This window comes from Geotrypetes seraphini, chromosome 1 (genome assembly GCF_902459505.1).
Source record: "Geotrypetes seraphini chromosome 1, aGeoSer1.1, whole genome shotgun sequence".
Taxonomy (NCBI): domain Eukaryota; kingdom Metazoa; phylum Chordata; class Amphibia; order Gymnophiona; family Dermophiidae; genus Geotrypetes; species Geotrypetes seraphini.
In genome coordinates this window covers 49,111,796-49,125,836 of record NC_047084.1, presented here as the reverse complement: position 1 = coordinate 49,125,836, position 14,041 = coordinate 49,111,796, and the positions used below count along the sequence as shown (strand labels likewise).

Genomic DNA, 14,041 nt, shown 5'->3' with positions numbered 1-14,041 from the left:
ACCGAGCCCTGCGGCACTCCGCTGATCACTGCTGTCGTTACGGAGGGGGTGCCGTTCACCACCACCCTCTGAAGCCTACCAGCAAGCCAGGCCCCAATCCATTTAGTCAAAGTGTCACCTAATCCCATAGAACTCATTTTGCACAACAACCTGCGGTGAGGGACACTATCAAATGCTTTGCTGAAGTCCAAGTATACAATGTCCAAGGACTCTCCAACATCGAGCTTCCCCGTCACCCAGTCAAAGAAGCTGATCAAGTTGGATTGGCATGATTTCCCCTTGGTAAATCCATGCTGGCGTGGATCCCGCAGATTCTCCTCATCCAGGATCTTATCTAATTGGTGTTTGATTAGAGTTTCCATTAGTTTGCTCACTATTGATGTGAGACTCACTGGTCTGTAGTTCTCAGCCTCTGTCCTGGGCAGCCCTGGTCTAAAGAATGCATCAAAGTTCCCCTTCACATAATCATGAAATATGCTCTGTTTAAAAACTGGGAAACACATCTTACTATCCTAGTGTCTCCCCATAAACTGGACTCTCTCTATGGAATACAGAATTGCCCTGGTTTTGATAAACCTCAGTTGCAACTTCAGTCTCTATTAGTAGAGTCTTCTTTACAGCGTGCCAATAGCGCTCATTCATACACCAACACTCCACAGGCAGAGGCCAGAACCCTGGCTAGACTCAGCAAATGTGTACAGGCATCTATATTAATAGAATAGTGGAATATAAATAGATGGACATGTAGAAGTTAAACTAAAGCTACTTTTAATAAGAACATAAGAAATGCTGCTGCTGGGTTAGACCAGTGGTCCATCCTGCCCAGCAGTCTGCTCACGCGGTGGCCCTCAGGTCAAAGACCAGTGCTCTAAATGAGTCCAGTCTCATCTGTGTACGCTCCAGTTTAGCAGGAACATGTCCAACTTTGTCGTGAAACCCTGGAGGGTGTTTTCCCCTATAACAGACTCAGGAAGAGCGTTCCAGCTTTCTACCACTCTCTGGGTGAAGAAGAATTTCCTTATGTTTGTACGGAATCTATCCCCTTTCAACTTTAGAGAGTGACCTCTCGTTCTCCCTACCTTGGAAAGGGTGAACAGTCTGTCTTTCTCTACTAAGTCTATTCCCTTCAGTATTTTGAATGTTTTGATCAAGTCCCCTCTCAGTCTCCTCTTTTCAAGGGAGTAGAGGCCCAGTTTCTCCAATCTCTCACTGTACGGCAACTCCTCCAACCCCTTACCATTTTAGTCGCTCTTCTCTGGACCCTTTCGAGTAGTACCATGTCCTTCTTCATGTACGGCACAATATTCCAAGTGAGGGCGTACCATGGCCCGGTACAGCGGCATGATAACCCTGTCTGATCTGTTCATGATCCCGGGTTGCCCTTGTCTATCTGCCTGTTTATTCCCTCGAAAAAGTGCAGCAAGTTCGTCAGACAAGATCTGCCTTTGCTGAAACCGTACGGGCTGGTCCTCATCAGCCCGTGTCCGTCAAGGTGATCAATGATGCGGTCCTTTATCAGCGCCTCTACCATCTTTTCCGGTACCGAGGTTAGACTCGCCGGTCTGTAGTTTCCTGGATCTCCCCTCAAACTCTTTTTGAAGATCGGCGTAACATTCACCACCTTCCAGTCTTCTGGAATCTTTCCCGATTTGATCGACAGTTTGGCTACTAGTTGAAGCAGTTCAGCTATGGTCCCTTTCAGTTCCTTGATGACCCTCGGATGGATGCCATCTGGTTCTGGGGATTTATCGCTCTTTAGCCTATCAATCTGTCTGTATACTTCTTCTAGACTGACTGTCAGCCCTGTCAGTTTCCCGTCTTCATTTCCAGCATAGAGCCTGGTGGGTTCCGGTATGTTGCGTATATCCTCTTCAGTAAATACAGACGCAAAAAATGTGTTCAGTTTGTCGGCGATTTCTTTATCTTCCTTTAGCACTCCCTTTATTCCACGGTCATCCAACGGACCCACCGCTTCCTTTGCGGGTCGTTTCCCCTTAATGTATCGAAAGAATGGCTTGAAGTTTTTCGCCTCCTTGGCTATTTTTTCCTCGTAGTCCTTTTTGGCCCCTTTTACCGTTTTATGGCACCTGCGTTGATATTGTTTGTGCTTATTCCAGAGTTTCTGCAGTGGCTTTTGTGATGTGTAAAATGTCTCTGAGTTTTGAGACTTCTGTGCAGGGACGTTTCACTTATGTCTCTTGTAAAAGTGATGACTTCTTTGGGGACCACATCAAGGAGGCTGCAAACAACATTAAGACACATGATGACTCTATTGAGGAAACAGTTATCTTGCAGGTATTCCAGTACCTCTAGATGTTCTTCCTACTCCAGTACCTCTTCTTACTACAATCCCAGACAATAGAAGTCAGTCTCAGAATCAATCAAACAATCGTCCTTTTGACTCCTTATTAAAGAGCATTGCCAAACTTCCTTCAATATCCCTCTGGATTTTCCAACAGGGAGCAGATTTCATCAGTTCTCTCAACGTTGGACTCTCATAACTTCAGAACAGTGGGTGGGCCAGGTAGTGGCTTAGGGCTGTGCCCTCTGCCTGCTAGGAACACCTCCAAACCACCCTCCAAGAATCTTTTCACTCCCTCCAGAAAACCCTCCTTCACAAGAGTTCTGAGCCCTTCTCCAGCTCAATGCAATAGAACAAGTTCCTCTGCAGGAGAGGAGCTGAGGGTTATACTCCAATTATTTCCTGATACTGAAAGAGACAAAAGGTCTCCATCCAATTCTATACCTCCATGCTCTCAACAAATACTTAAAGCTTCACATGGTTTCTCTGGGAACCCTGTTACTTATATTGGAGAAGAGTGATTGGCTCTGCTCTTTAGACCTCAAAGAAGCATACACTCACATGCCAGACGTACCCACTGAAATATCTTCAATTTAGAATGGGTTCTCATCACTTTCAATACAGAGTCTTGCCCTTCAGCCTAGCAACAGCACCAAGGGTGTTCACAAAATGCCTGGTAGTAGCTGCAACCTTTCACTTTTGGAGCATCACATATTTCCTTTTCTAGATGATTGGTTGATCAAGGCCTCATTATCACAACAAGCTCAGCATGCCATCAACTTGAGAGTTTGTCTATTAGAACTGCTGGTGTTTAGTGAACTACCAGAAGTCACATCTCCAACCAACGCAGACCTTAGAGTTTATAGGAGCTCTTCTGGATGTTATTCAAAGTCAAGCTTTTCTACCTCAACAAAGTGTCGACAATTTTATTACCTGCCACACATTATGGTATGGTAAATGCTGCGTCTTCTGGGTCACATGGCTTTGGACAATTCACATTACTCTGTTGGTACGTCTACATCTCAGATATTCCCAATAGCATCTCGCCCCAGTGGTCACAAGCCACCAGATCTACAGTATATCTGCAATAATACAAGTGATCTCAGACCTTTGTCACTCCTTCCATTGATGGATGCTTCTATACAATCTCTCCAGAGGCCTCTTTCAGCCTCCTCCCCACCAAAAGCTACTTGCCACAAACACCTCCATGCTGGGCTGGGGAGCCCATCTCAACAACCTTGACATGCAGGGAGTCTGGATTACTCACAAGAAAATCTCCACATCAATCGCCTGGAGCTCCAAGCAATTCACAATGCCCTGCACACCTTTCTAAATTGCTTACAGAATCAAGTAGTCCTCATTCACCCCAAAAATCAAGTCACCATGTTCTACTTGAACAAACAAGGAGGCACAAGGTCTCGCCCTCTACCAGGAAGCAATAGAAATATGGAATAGGATGATTGCTCACAACATGCTGCTCAAAGCAGTTTATCTTGCAGGAAAACAGAATGTCTGAGCAGACTCCTTCTACCTCACAAAACATCTACCTTATGACAGATCTTCTCAGATTGGGGGGACCACAGAAATAAATGTCTCTGCTTCCCCCCACAGCCTTCTGCTATACTGCTCCAGACTCTACACTCCCAATCATCGGACACCTTTTTTCTGGACTGGCGTGAGAAGTTCCTCTGTATATTTCCTCCAATACCACTTGTTGGGAAAACTTTACTCAAACTTCAAGATTGAGGTACCATGAATCTCATTGCACTCCATTGGCCACGTCAGCCATGGTTTCCTCTTCTCCTACAACTCTCTGTTCAGGAACCCACCATACTTCAGTTTTTTCCAACACTACTCACTCAGAACAAAGTCTCACTCTCTCCATCCCAATCTATACTCGGTAGCACTCGCAACTGTGTATCTCTTCCAGCAAGTAGACACTTTCACTATCTGCACAAGTACATAAGCACATAAGAATAGCCTTACTGGTCAGACTAGTGGTCCATCTAGGCCAATATCCTGTCTTCACGGTGACCAGTCCAGGTCCCGAGTACCTGGCAAAGACCCAAATAATAGCAACATTCCATGCTAACGATCCAGGGCAAGCAGTGGCTTCCCCCATGTCTGTCTCAATAACAGAATATGGACTTTTCCTCCAGGAACTTGTCTAAATCTTTTTTTAAACCAGCTAAATTAACTGCTCTTATCACATCCTCTGGCAATGCATTCCAAAGCTTAACGATTCTCTGAGTAAAAAAATATTTCCTCCTATTGATTTTAAAAGTATTTCCCTGTAACTTTGAGTGTCCTATAGTCTTTGTAATTTTGATGGAGTAAAACATTTATCCACTTGTAACCGTTCTGTGCAACTCAGGATTTTGTAGACTTCAATCATATTTCCCCTCAGCCATCTCTTTTCCAAACTGAAGAGCCCTAACCTCTTTAGTCTGTCTTCATACAAGAGGAGTTCCATCCCCTTTATCATCTTGGTCATTCTTCTTTGAACCTTTTCTAGTTCCACTATATCTTTTTTGAGATAAAGTGACAGTACTCAAGCAGAGGTCACACCATAGAGTGATACAGAGGCATTATAACATTCTTAGTCTTGTTAACCATCCCTTTTCTTCTAATGCTAGCATCTTGTTTGCTTTTTGGATGCCAATGCACATTGGGTGGAAGGTTTCAGTGTATTGTCTACAATGACACTCAGATCTTTTTCTTGGGCGCTGACCCTAGCATCTGGTAACTATGATTTGGGTTATTCTTCCCAATGTGCATCACTTTGCATTTGTCTACATTAAATTTCATCTGTCATTTAGATACCCAGTCTTCCAATTTCCTAAGATCTGTCTGCAATTTTTCAGTCTGCGTGTGTTTTAACAACTTTGAGCAGTTTAGTTTCTCCTTTTGAGCCACTCTTGACTTGCTAACTAAAACATCTAACTTGGAAAGTTGCAGCTGTACTCACTCGAGGAATGCAGAGAGAGGGGAGACATGATCGAGATGTTCAAATATGTCACAGGCCGTATCGAGGTGGAAGAGGATCTCTTTTTCCTTAAAGGACCCACGGCAACAAGAGGGCATCCATTGAAAATCAGGGGTGGGAAATTTCATGGCGACACCAGAAAATATTTCTTCACCGAAAGGGTGGTTGATTGCTGGAATAATCTTCCACAACAGGTAATTGAGACCAGCAGCGTGCCAAATTTTAAGAAAAGATGGGATTGGCATGTGGGATCTCTTCATGGAGGTAGTTAGGGGGTGGGCCATTAGTGTGGGAAGACTGGATGGGCCGTGTCCCTTTTCTGCCATCATGTTCTATGTTATAGCTCTTACGTCTGCATGCCAGGTCAGTGAACTTCAGGCACTTATATCGGATCCACCCTATACAAGATTCTTCCATGATAGGATTGTTCTCCGAACATATCCTACTTTCCTCACAAAAGTTGTCTCAGTGTTTCACATCATCCAGTCTGTAGTTCTGCCAGCCTTCTTCCCAAGGCCACATTCTCACCCTGTTGAAGCAGCTCTTCACATCTTAGACTGTAAATGAGCTCTTGCTTACTACTTAGATCACCCCAAGCTTCAAGGTGAGGTCGCACAATGGAACAATGCAGAGACATTATATAACAACATTCCTTAATCTTGTTTATTATTTCTTTTCTAATAATGTCTAGCATCTTGTTTGCTTTTTTGGCCACCGCCACGCTTTGAGCAGGTTTCAGCAAATTGTCTACAATGACACCCAGATCTCTTTTGTGAGTGCTTACCCCCAAGGTGGACCCTAGCATCTTCAATGTGCATCATTTTGCATTTGTCCACATTAAATTTTATCTGCCATTTCGATTCCCAGTATTTCAATTTTCTAAGGTCTGCCTGACCATTCAAGTCTTTGTGTCCTTCAACCCTAACATACTTGGACTTACAGTCACCATGAGAACCATCTTCTCTTGGCTAGTGGACTGTATCTCCTTCACATATTCTCAGGCTGGACTGATGCTAGAAGGCTGTGTCACTGCTCATAAAGTTTGAGTTATGGTGACTTCAGTAGCCCATATTCGCTCTACACCCGTAGAGGACATCTCTAAGGCAGCCACTTGGTCACTTCCATTACTGCTTGTAGAATCATTCTAGATGGGATAATCGATTTGGGCAAGCAGTTCTGCAAAAAAATTTTCTCTTCCTAATGCCAACTTTCCCTTTTGCCAGGCTCATGTTTAACTGTAACCCTCTTCCTAGAGGCATGATCCTGGCAGCTTGGGAGTCCCACAGGTGAAAATATGTATCTGCTTGTCCTCAGAAAAAAAGTTTCTTGTAATAGGTGTTCTCTGAGGACAGCAGGTACATAGTCTCATAATCCGCCCTCCTCCCCTATTTAGCTGCTTATCTTTTTTTTCTGAACTGATGGTTCCACAAGCCAGTGGGCAGGAAGGAACCAGTTCGTGTGCAGTATGGGCAATACTTAAAATTTAAAGTGACAGTACACACTTTTTGACTGTCCATACTGGGTTCTGTGAATGTCGTTGCCCACATGTGAGAATATATGCCTGCTGTCCTTGGAGAGCATCTGCTACAGGTAAGTAACTTTGCTATATGGGAAAAACATAGTTTATGAGGGTTAGCAGGCCTTCAGGAATACTCATCAATGTCCCCATTATTGGTTGAGGAAGACGTATCAGTCTGGAATTAAGAGGGACTCTGAAAGTAATTGGCTAGAATTAAAAAAACAAAACAGCAACATTGTAATATCTGTGCATTTTTTATTAGGTGCTAATCTACTAATTGACAGCACTGGACACAGATTAAGAATTGCTGACTTTGGTGCAGCAGCCAGGTTAGCTTCAAAAGGAACAGGTGCTGGAGAATTTCAGGGACAGTTATTGGGGACTATTGCATTCATGGCACCAGAGGTATGTTTCCTCTTTCCTAATTTGTCTTTTGAATTGAATACTGTTAATTTCTAAAACCAAATATTAACTACTTGAACTGTTGCAGTCCCCTATATGTGCACTTGTCCCAGAAGACTTTGAGCAGCTTTAAAAGGGTCAAAATATGGCTGCCAAGGTTATTAGAGTAGCCACTGGGGTAGGGTCACTTCACTATTGCAAGTACGTTAGTGGCTTCCAATAGAGTTGCATATTTCGTTTAAGCTGTTATGTCTAAATCTTTGGGCTTTATAAGGGAGCAAAAAAGCTAGGGTTTAAAAATCTCCACTAGATAAGAACCCATAAAAAAGAATATAGATATGTGGTACTTGCATAAATTGGTTAGTTGGTTTTGTATCAGCTGAGCCACAGTATAAAGAACCTTAAAAGATTTATTCACTTGCAGTTAGCTCTTTCATTGATTTTTTTTTTTTTTTTAAGTCACATTTTGATCCAAATGTGTCCTGAAAACAAACATGATCCTCAATTTTTATAAATATTTAAACAATTACTGGTCTGTTTCTGGGGGTTTCTACCTTGTATTTGATCAACATATGAATTATCCAAAGATGTTGAAATAAGTAAGCTTTTGGGGTCACACATGGCCAGCTGATGGAGCAAAAGTATGTGATCTTGAAAGATCATGAACTCGTGGTGGCTAGACAATTCTTGAGTTGATAACCTACATTTCAGTGCAATAGGAACATCAGTCTTGACCAACGGGTTTTAGCCCTCCTTGACTGTGAAGTATGTAGAGATCCTCATTTACATAATCTTCTGCTCCGCCTTCCCTCACTCTGGGCTGTGCTTGATCTCTTCAATCTTTCTCTCTACATACAAAGTTGTAGGAGCTTGTCTGTTCTGATTGAGTTTATTTTCTAATTATTGTTGAGGAGTTTTAACCAATGGTGAGGCTTTTTATGCTGCAGAGTCTCTTGGTTCCCCCGCGACATCTCTAGCTGCAAGAAGAGACAGACTCTCAGGTTAGAGGTCTGTAGCCTACAGACACCTGCTTTGCTTAATGCCTGTGTAGCCAGCCTGCTTCAACAGTTCAGAGGCTCAGGGACCGTTCCCTTGGGAGCAAGCTTGCCCCAGGTCTCGTCCACAGGCTGTTTGGCTCCCATGGCAGTTCTGTTCCTTAATTAGGTGGGGCCAGTTGCGTTCCTATCCCACGGTATTGCATGGGCTTCGGTGGGGGTCTGAGGCTCTACTCCCACAAGGGGTCTGGACAGAAGTTTGAAGAAACAAGCCGTGTCTGAGGCTGAAATCTTCTCATACCTCTGGCTAGAGGTACAGTGAATAGCAGCTGTCAGCACAAACATGGTACAATGAGTAGGGCTGTTTTTGGATTTTGTATTGAACCTCCACAGGCTGTTTCAGGCACCAGAACCGCTATCGTGGTGGCCATCTTGGATTTCCCAGTCTTCTTTTAAAAGACTCCAGCTGCTTCAAAACACCTCATTTTTGCTTAAAACTGGTATAGATGACTCCTCTGGAGTAGAGAGTTGCACGGGGACAGAAATCCCACCCGTCCCCGCCAGGATCCTCTCTATCCCCGTCAGGATCCTCTCCGTCCCCACCCATCCCCGCAAGGAATTACCTCCATCTCCGCCCGTCCCCATAAAAAGCAGCAATTACTTCTGACAGGATCACCAATTCCACAGTTTCTTTTGTGTTTGTGCTGCTGTTTTCCTTGTGGAATCTCTTTGATGGAACCCTTTTTTTGTTTTCTGTTCAGGTAATTAACTTATAAACCCCCTCTTTTACTAAGGCTGACGTGTCCATTATATTATATGGACGAACCCTGCTTCCAAAGCCTTCCAACCCCGTGGGAGTCCGTTGGCTAGAGGGGGGTCCCCGTGGGAGTCCTGTGGGCCAGAGGGGGGTCCCTGTGGGAGTCCCGTGGGTTAGGGGGGGAAATTCCACGGGATTACCGCGATCCCCGTTCCTGTGCAGACCTATACTCTGGAGATAATTCATCAGACTGATACCAAAATTGTGGTGGATTTCTTCGCAGAGGAGTTGGTCCATAAATCGTGTAGAGTTGATATGGATACACTTAGCCCATTGAGTCCTGGAGAGCGTACTGAATGGCAAGGCGGTTTGGGTTCTCTCGGAAAATACCATAGCGGTAGCCTATGTCAGTGTTTCTCAACCTTTTCAAGCCAAGTACTCCCTAAGCCTAACAAATACCAACTGAGTACCCCTGCCCCAGCTACACCCCAGACCCGCCCAAGCTATGTTCCAGACCCGCCCAAACTCTGCCCCTGACTCCACACCCATAATAATAGTACTAATTGTAATGCCATTTCTTCTATTTATTTTAATAAACAACCAATCTCAGCCAAGGTCTTGGGGAACATCTGGAATGCGCTTTCAGAGGGTGTGATAGGACAGAGTACGGTATTGGTTTTCAAGAGGGGCTTGGATGATTTCCTAAAGGAAAAGGGGATTGAAGGGTATAGATAAAGGATTGGATGATTTCCTGAAGGAAAATGAGATTGAGGGGTATAGATAGAGGATTCTATGCAGGTCCTGGACCTGATGGGCCGCCGCATGAGCGGACTGCTGGGCGTGATGGACCTCTGGTCTGACCAAGCAGAGACACTGCTTATGTTCTTATTAGATACATAAAAAGCACTTGTACTGATTAGTCACTATGGGCAAGTTCTCTTGCACACATCCCCTCCTCTTTGCAGTGGTCTGTCATCTCGCCTCCTGTCCTCCTTTCTGGCCCCCCTCCCAATCTAATATTTCTCCCTCTCTCATCCCCCGGATCATGTGCAGCATTTTTCACAACTGCTCACCGGCCCAATGCTCATTCCTATCACTCCTCTCCATCCCCATTCCACAGCTCTCCATCCCATCACTATATCCAATATTCCCCCACCTTGCATCCCCTTCAATCTGTCCCTCTGTTCCCTCTCCACCACCATATCCAACTCAATAAACAATCTGTGGAATTTTTTGTCCAATTATCCACCCATGCCATGCCCCCTAACACAAAAGGCACTTAAACCACAGCAGAACCAGGTTTTCTCTACCCCAAATGTGCAGCATCTTTCCTCCCCTCTCACAGGTTTCAGGTTTATTTAAAAATTTGATATACCACCTTATTAAAATTCAAAGTGGTTTTACATACTATAAAAACAAAGTATAAAAAGAACTTGTGTTAAAAACAAATTACAAAGAATGCTACAAACAATCAAATGCACTGACAAACATTAACTTACCGATACAGGATAGAGAAGGGCAGAAATACATAAGAACCGCCATCACCGGATCAGACCTTGGTCCATCAAGTCCAGCAATCCGCACACGCGGAGGCCCTGCCAGGTGTACACCTGGCGAAAATTAAGTCACCCATACCCCTCTATGCCTCTCATAAGGAGATGTGCATCTAGTTTGCTTTTAAATCCTAGAATGGTGGATTTTGCAATAACTTCCTCCGGGAGAGCATTCCAGGTGTCTACCACTCGTTGCATGAAGCAGAACTTCCTGATATTTGTTCTGGACTTGACCCCTTAGCTTCAGTCCATGTCCTCTTGTCCTTGTCACATTGGACATTGTAAATAATTGTATAAAGAGAAAGAGGGGGGAAAAGGACCAAAACAAAAGGAAAGGGGAACAAAAATATAAATAGTCTAGAATAATGTAAGATAAGCTAACATGATTAAAATATGGCAAGGAACAGATTTCCATTACCGTCCTTAGAAGGACTATTATACACTGAATGCGTCTTTAAAAAGAAAGGCCTTCGAGTTACTTTTAAATTTATCCAGGGATATAATTTCTCTTATATTATTTGGTGCTGAATTCCAGATGGTAGGAGCCGTAACAGAAAAGATGCTAGTACGCATAGTGTTAATGAATCTTAAAGAAGGGATGGATAACAAGTTTTGATTAGATAAACGTAATGTGCAATGGGAGGTATGGGGGATAAATAGCCTGTTAATAAAATCAGGTTGTCCGGAAGTTTTGGTCTTATAAGTCAGTAACATTATTTTATAGGAAATTCGATGATCTATAGGAAGCCAATGAGCATTGATCAAAAGAGGTGTGACATGATCGTATTTACGTGCTTTTGAAATAATTTTAATGGCAGTATTTTGAATAATTTGAAGATGTTTTATTTCTTTCTTAGTGATTCCTTTGCATAGTGCATTACTGTAATCTAAACATGAGATAACGAGCGAATGAATAAGAATATTGCCCCATCCCCTTATATCAAACCGCATCATCAGCAGCACAGGCCCCATTGCGGCTTTCTCACAACCGGGCGCTTCTCTGCTGCATTGCTGAGGACATCATCAGCAACACGGCAGAAGAACGCCCGGGCAACCCATGATGGGGACTGTGCTGCTGACAATGCGGTTTGATATAAGGTACTGTATTTTGATCTCGCGGTCGGGGTTCGGATGGGTGGGAGAGATAAAAGGGTTGCGGGGGGAGCACTTCTGCTGCCAGTGACTAGGGCTTATTTTTGGGGAAACATGGTAGTACTAAATCAATTATTATCGAACCCCAAATGGTCGCAGAACATCATGCCTCCCCTTGTCTGAACTGCACTCGCCTCCTCCTTCGGTCCTCAGTCCCCAGTAGCACTCCCGCAATGGATGGTGCAAGCAGCAACCCACACGTTGCACATGACTGATCCAGAAGCCTTCTCTCCGACGTCAACTCGGATATCGGAGAGAAGGCTTCTGGGTCAGCCACTTACGTGCAGCGCCTGAATTGCTGCTTGCATCGTCCACCGCATGGAGCGCTGCTGAAGATTGAAGGAGCAAGTGCAGCTCCAAGAAGGTTGGGGGAGGGGCAGGAATTGGCGGCCAGGCCGCATACCCACAACAGGCGGCTCATGGTACCCCCTAGGGTATGCGTACCCCGGGTTGAGAAAAACTGGCCTATGTCAATTGACAGGGAAACACTAGGAGTGCACCATTGAGACTGTTAGCTCAACTGCTGTTTTGGTGGGCAGAGGTTTATCCGTTGGCTCTCTCAGCAGCCCTTGTAGCAGGGGTGGACAATGTACAAGCGGACTTTTTGAGTCAACAGACACCGGATCCCAGCAAATGGTCTCTATCTCAGGAAGCCTTCGGCAACTTAGTAAAGTGCTGAGACACCACATGTTTGATCTTATGGCATCAGCCAGCAACAGGAGGACAGCTTGGTTATTCAGTCAAAGATACAAGCCTGGAAGTGAAGGTCTGGATGTTCTAGTTCAGCCTTTGCCTTGGGCATAACACCTGTATATATTCTCTCTGTGTCCAATAGTAGGAATCATCCTCTGAAGAATAAGGTCCCACCCGGGTCAGGTGATCCAGATTTCCCTGGACTGGCCGAAGTGGCCGTGGTATGCAGATCTGCTGCGCCTTCAGAGGGGCAAGGGTCTCAAACTCCATTGTCATCTGGGCCTTCTCTCTCAAGGCCTGTTAGCCCTAGAGCAGGGGTAGGCAATTCCAGTCCTCGAGAGCCGGAGCCAGGTCAGGTTTTCAGGATATCCACAATAAATATGCATGAGATAGATTTGCATCTCAAGGAGGCAGTGCATGTAAATCCATCTCATACATATTCATTGTGGATATCCTGAAAATCTGACCTGGCTCTGGCTCTCGAGGACTGGAATTGCCTACCCCTGCCCTAGAGGATACAAACCTCTGTGGACATGGCTCTTGAACGCACAAGTTAGCACGCAAAGGCTATTCCAACATAGTCATAGCCATTGTGCTGAGAGCAAAGAAGCAATCTACTGTAGCAGCTTATGCAAAAGCCTGGGAGTGTTTCCAGAACTGGTGTGGTCAGATACGTAGACCTGATCAAGGCCCCAATTCCATTGGTGTTAGCTTTTCTTCAGGAAGGTCTTGAAAAAGGCCTTGCATTGGGTTCGCTCAAATTTGCAGATTGTGTGTGTCTCCTGCTTCAGGGAAATTCAAGTAAACAAACATTGGCTTTGCATCCAGATGTGTCCAGATTTTTATGCTCACGAGCTCCATAAGAACCCCTGGAAGAGGCATCTCTGATGGACGACAGTCAAAACTATGATTTTAGTAGCATTGGCCTCAGTCAGAAGGGTGTCGGAGTGTCCTGCAGAGAGCCTTTTCTCAGAATCTAGGATGCTGGTGATTCGCAAAGTACAGTTCCTTCCTTTTTACTGAAGGTAGTTCAAGTTTTCACCCTCTGCAGAGAGGAGGAGTACAAGGTTCTGAAATTCCTGGATGTTTGGAGAGTTCTCCTTCTGTACTTGGAAGTAACAAATGAGTTTTGATTTTCTGATCATCTCTTCTTGCTCCTGGGGGCTGCACGAAAAGATAGGTTGACATCAAAGGCAACCATTTCCAGATTGATTCGTATGGCAATTTCTTCAGCTTATATCAGGAGTTGAAAACAATCTCTCGTGGCCTTGAAGGCACACTACACAAGGGGTGTTGCGTCATCCTGGGCAGAGGCGAGATCAGTCTCGCCTGAAGAAATTTGTAGGGCAGCCACATGGTCCAGCCTTTATACTTTCACCAAATTTTATTGGATGGATGTTGCAGCCAGAATGGATTCCAAGTTTGGTTCTACTGTACTGGTAGCAGGCTTACCTGTCCCATCCTAAGATCCTGGGACTGTTCTGGTATGTCCCATTGGTGAAGACTGATGTTTCTATCGCAGTAGAAGGGAAGATTAGGTACTTATCTTAAGATGTCGCCAAACTCAAGACTCTACTTGAAGGCAGCCAAATCATAATCATCTCCTCAGGTCCTACACATGAAAAAGGCCATACTCTAGATTTGCTCGCATCCACCGACTCAAATCTAACTAACAACGCCAA

General features: G+C 44.6%; 1 protein-coding gene across 1 annotated transcript in view; it reads left to right on the top strand.

Moving 5' to 3' along the window:
* MAP3K1 (mitogen-activated protein kinase kinase kinase 1) overlaps positions 1-14,041 on the top strand; it is a 212,254-nt gene that overhangs the window by 182,762 nt on the left and 15,451 nt on the right. The window contains exon 16 of the mRNA XM_033957630.1: positions 7,070-7,212. Within this exon, the coding sequence (XP_033813521.1) occupies positions 7,070-7,212 (143 nt within the window). The remainder of the gene's footprint in view (positions 1-7,069; positions 7,213-14,041) is intronic.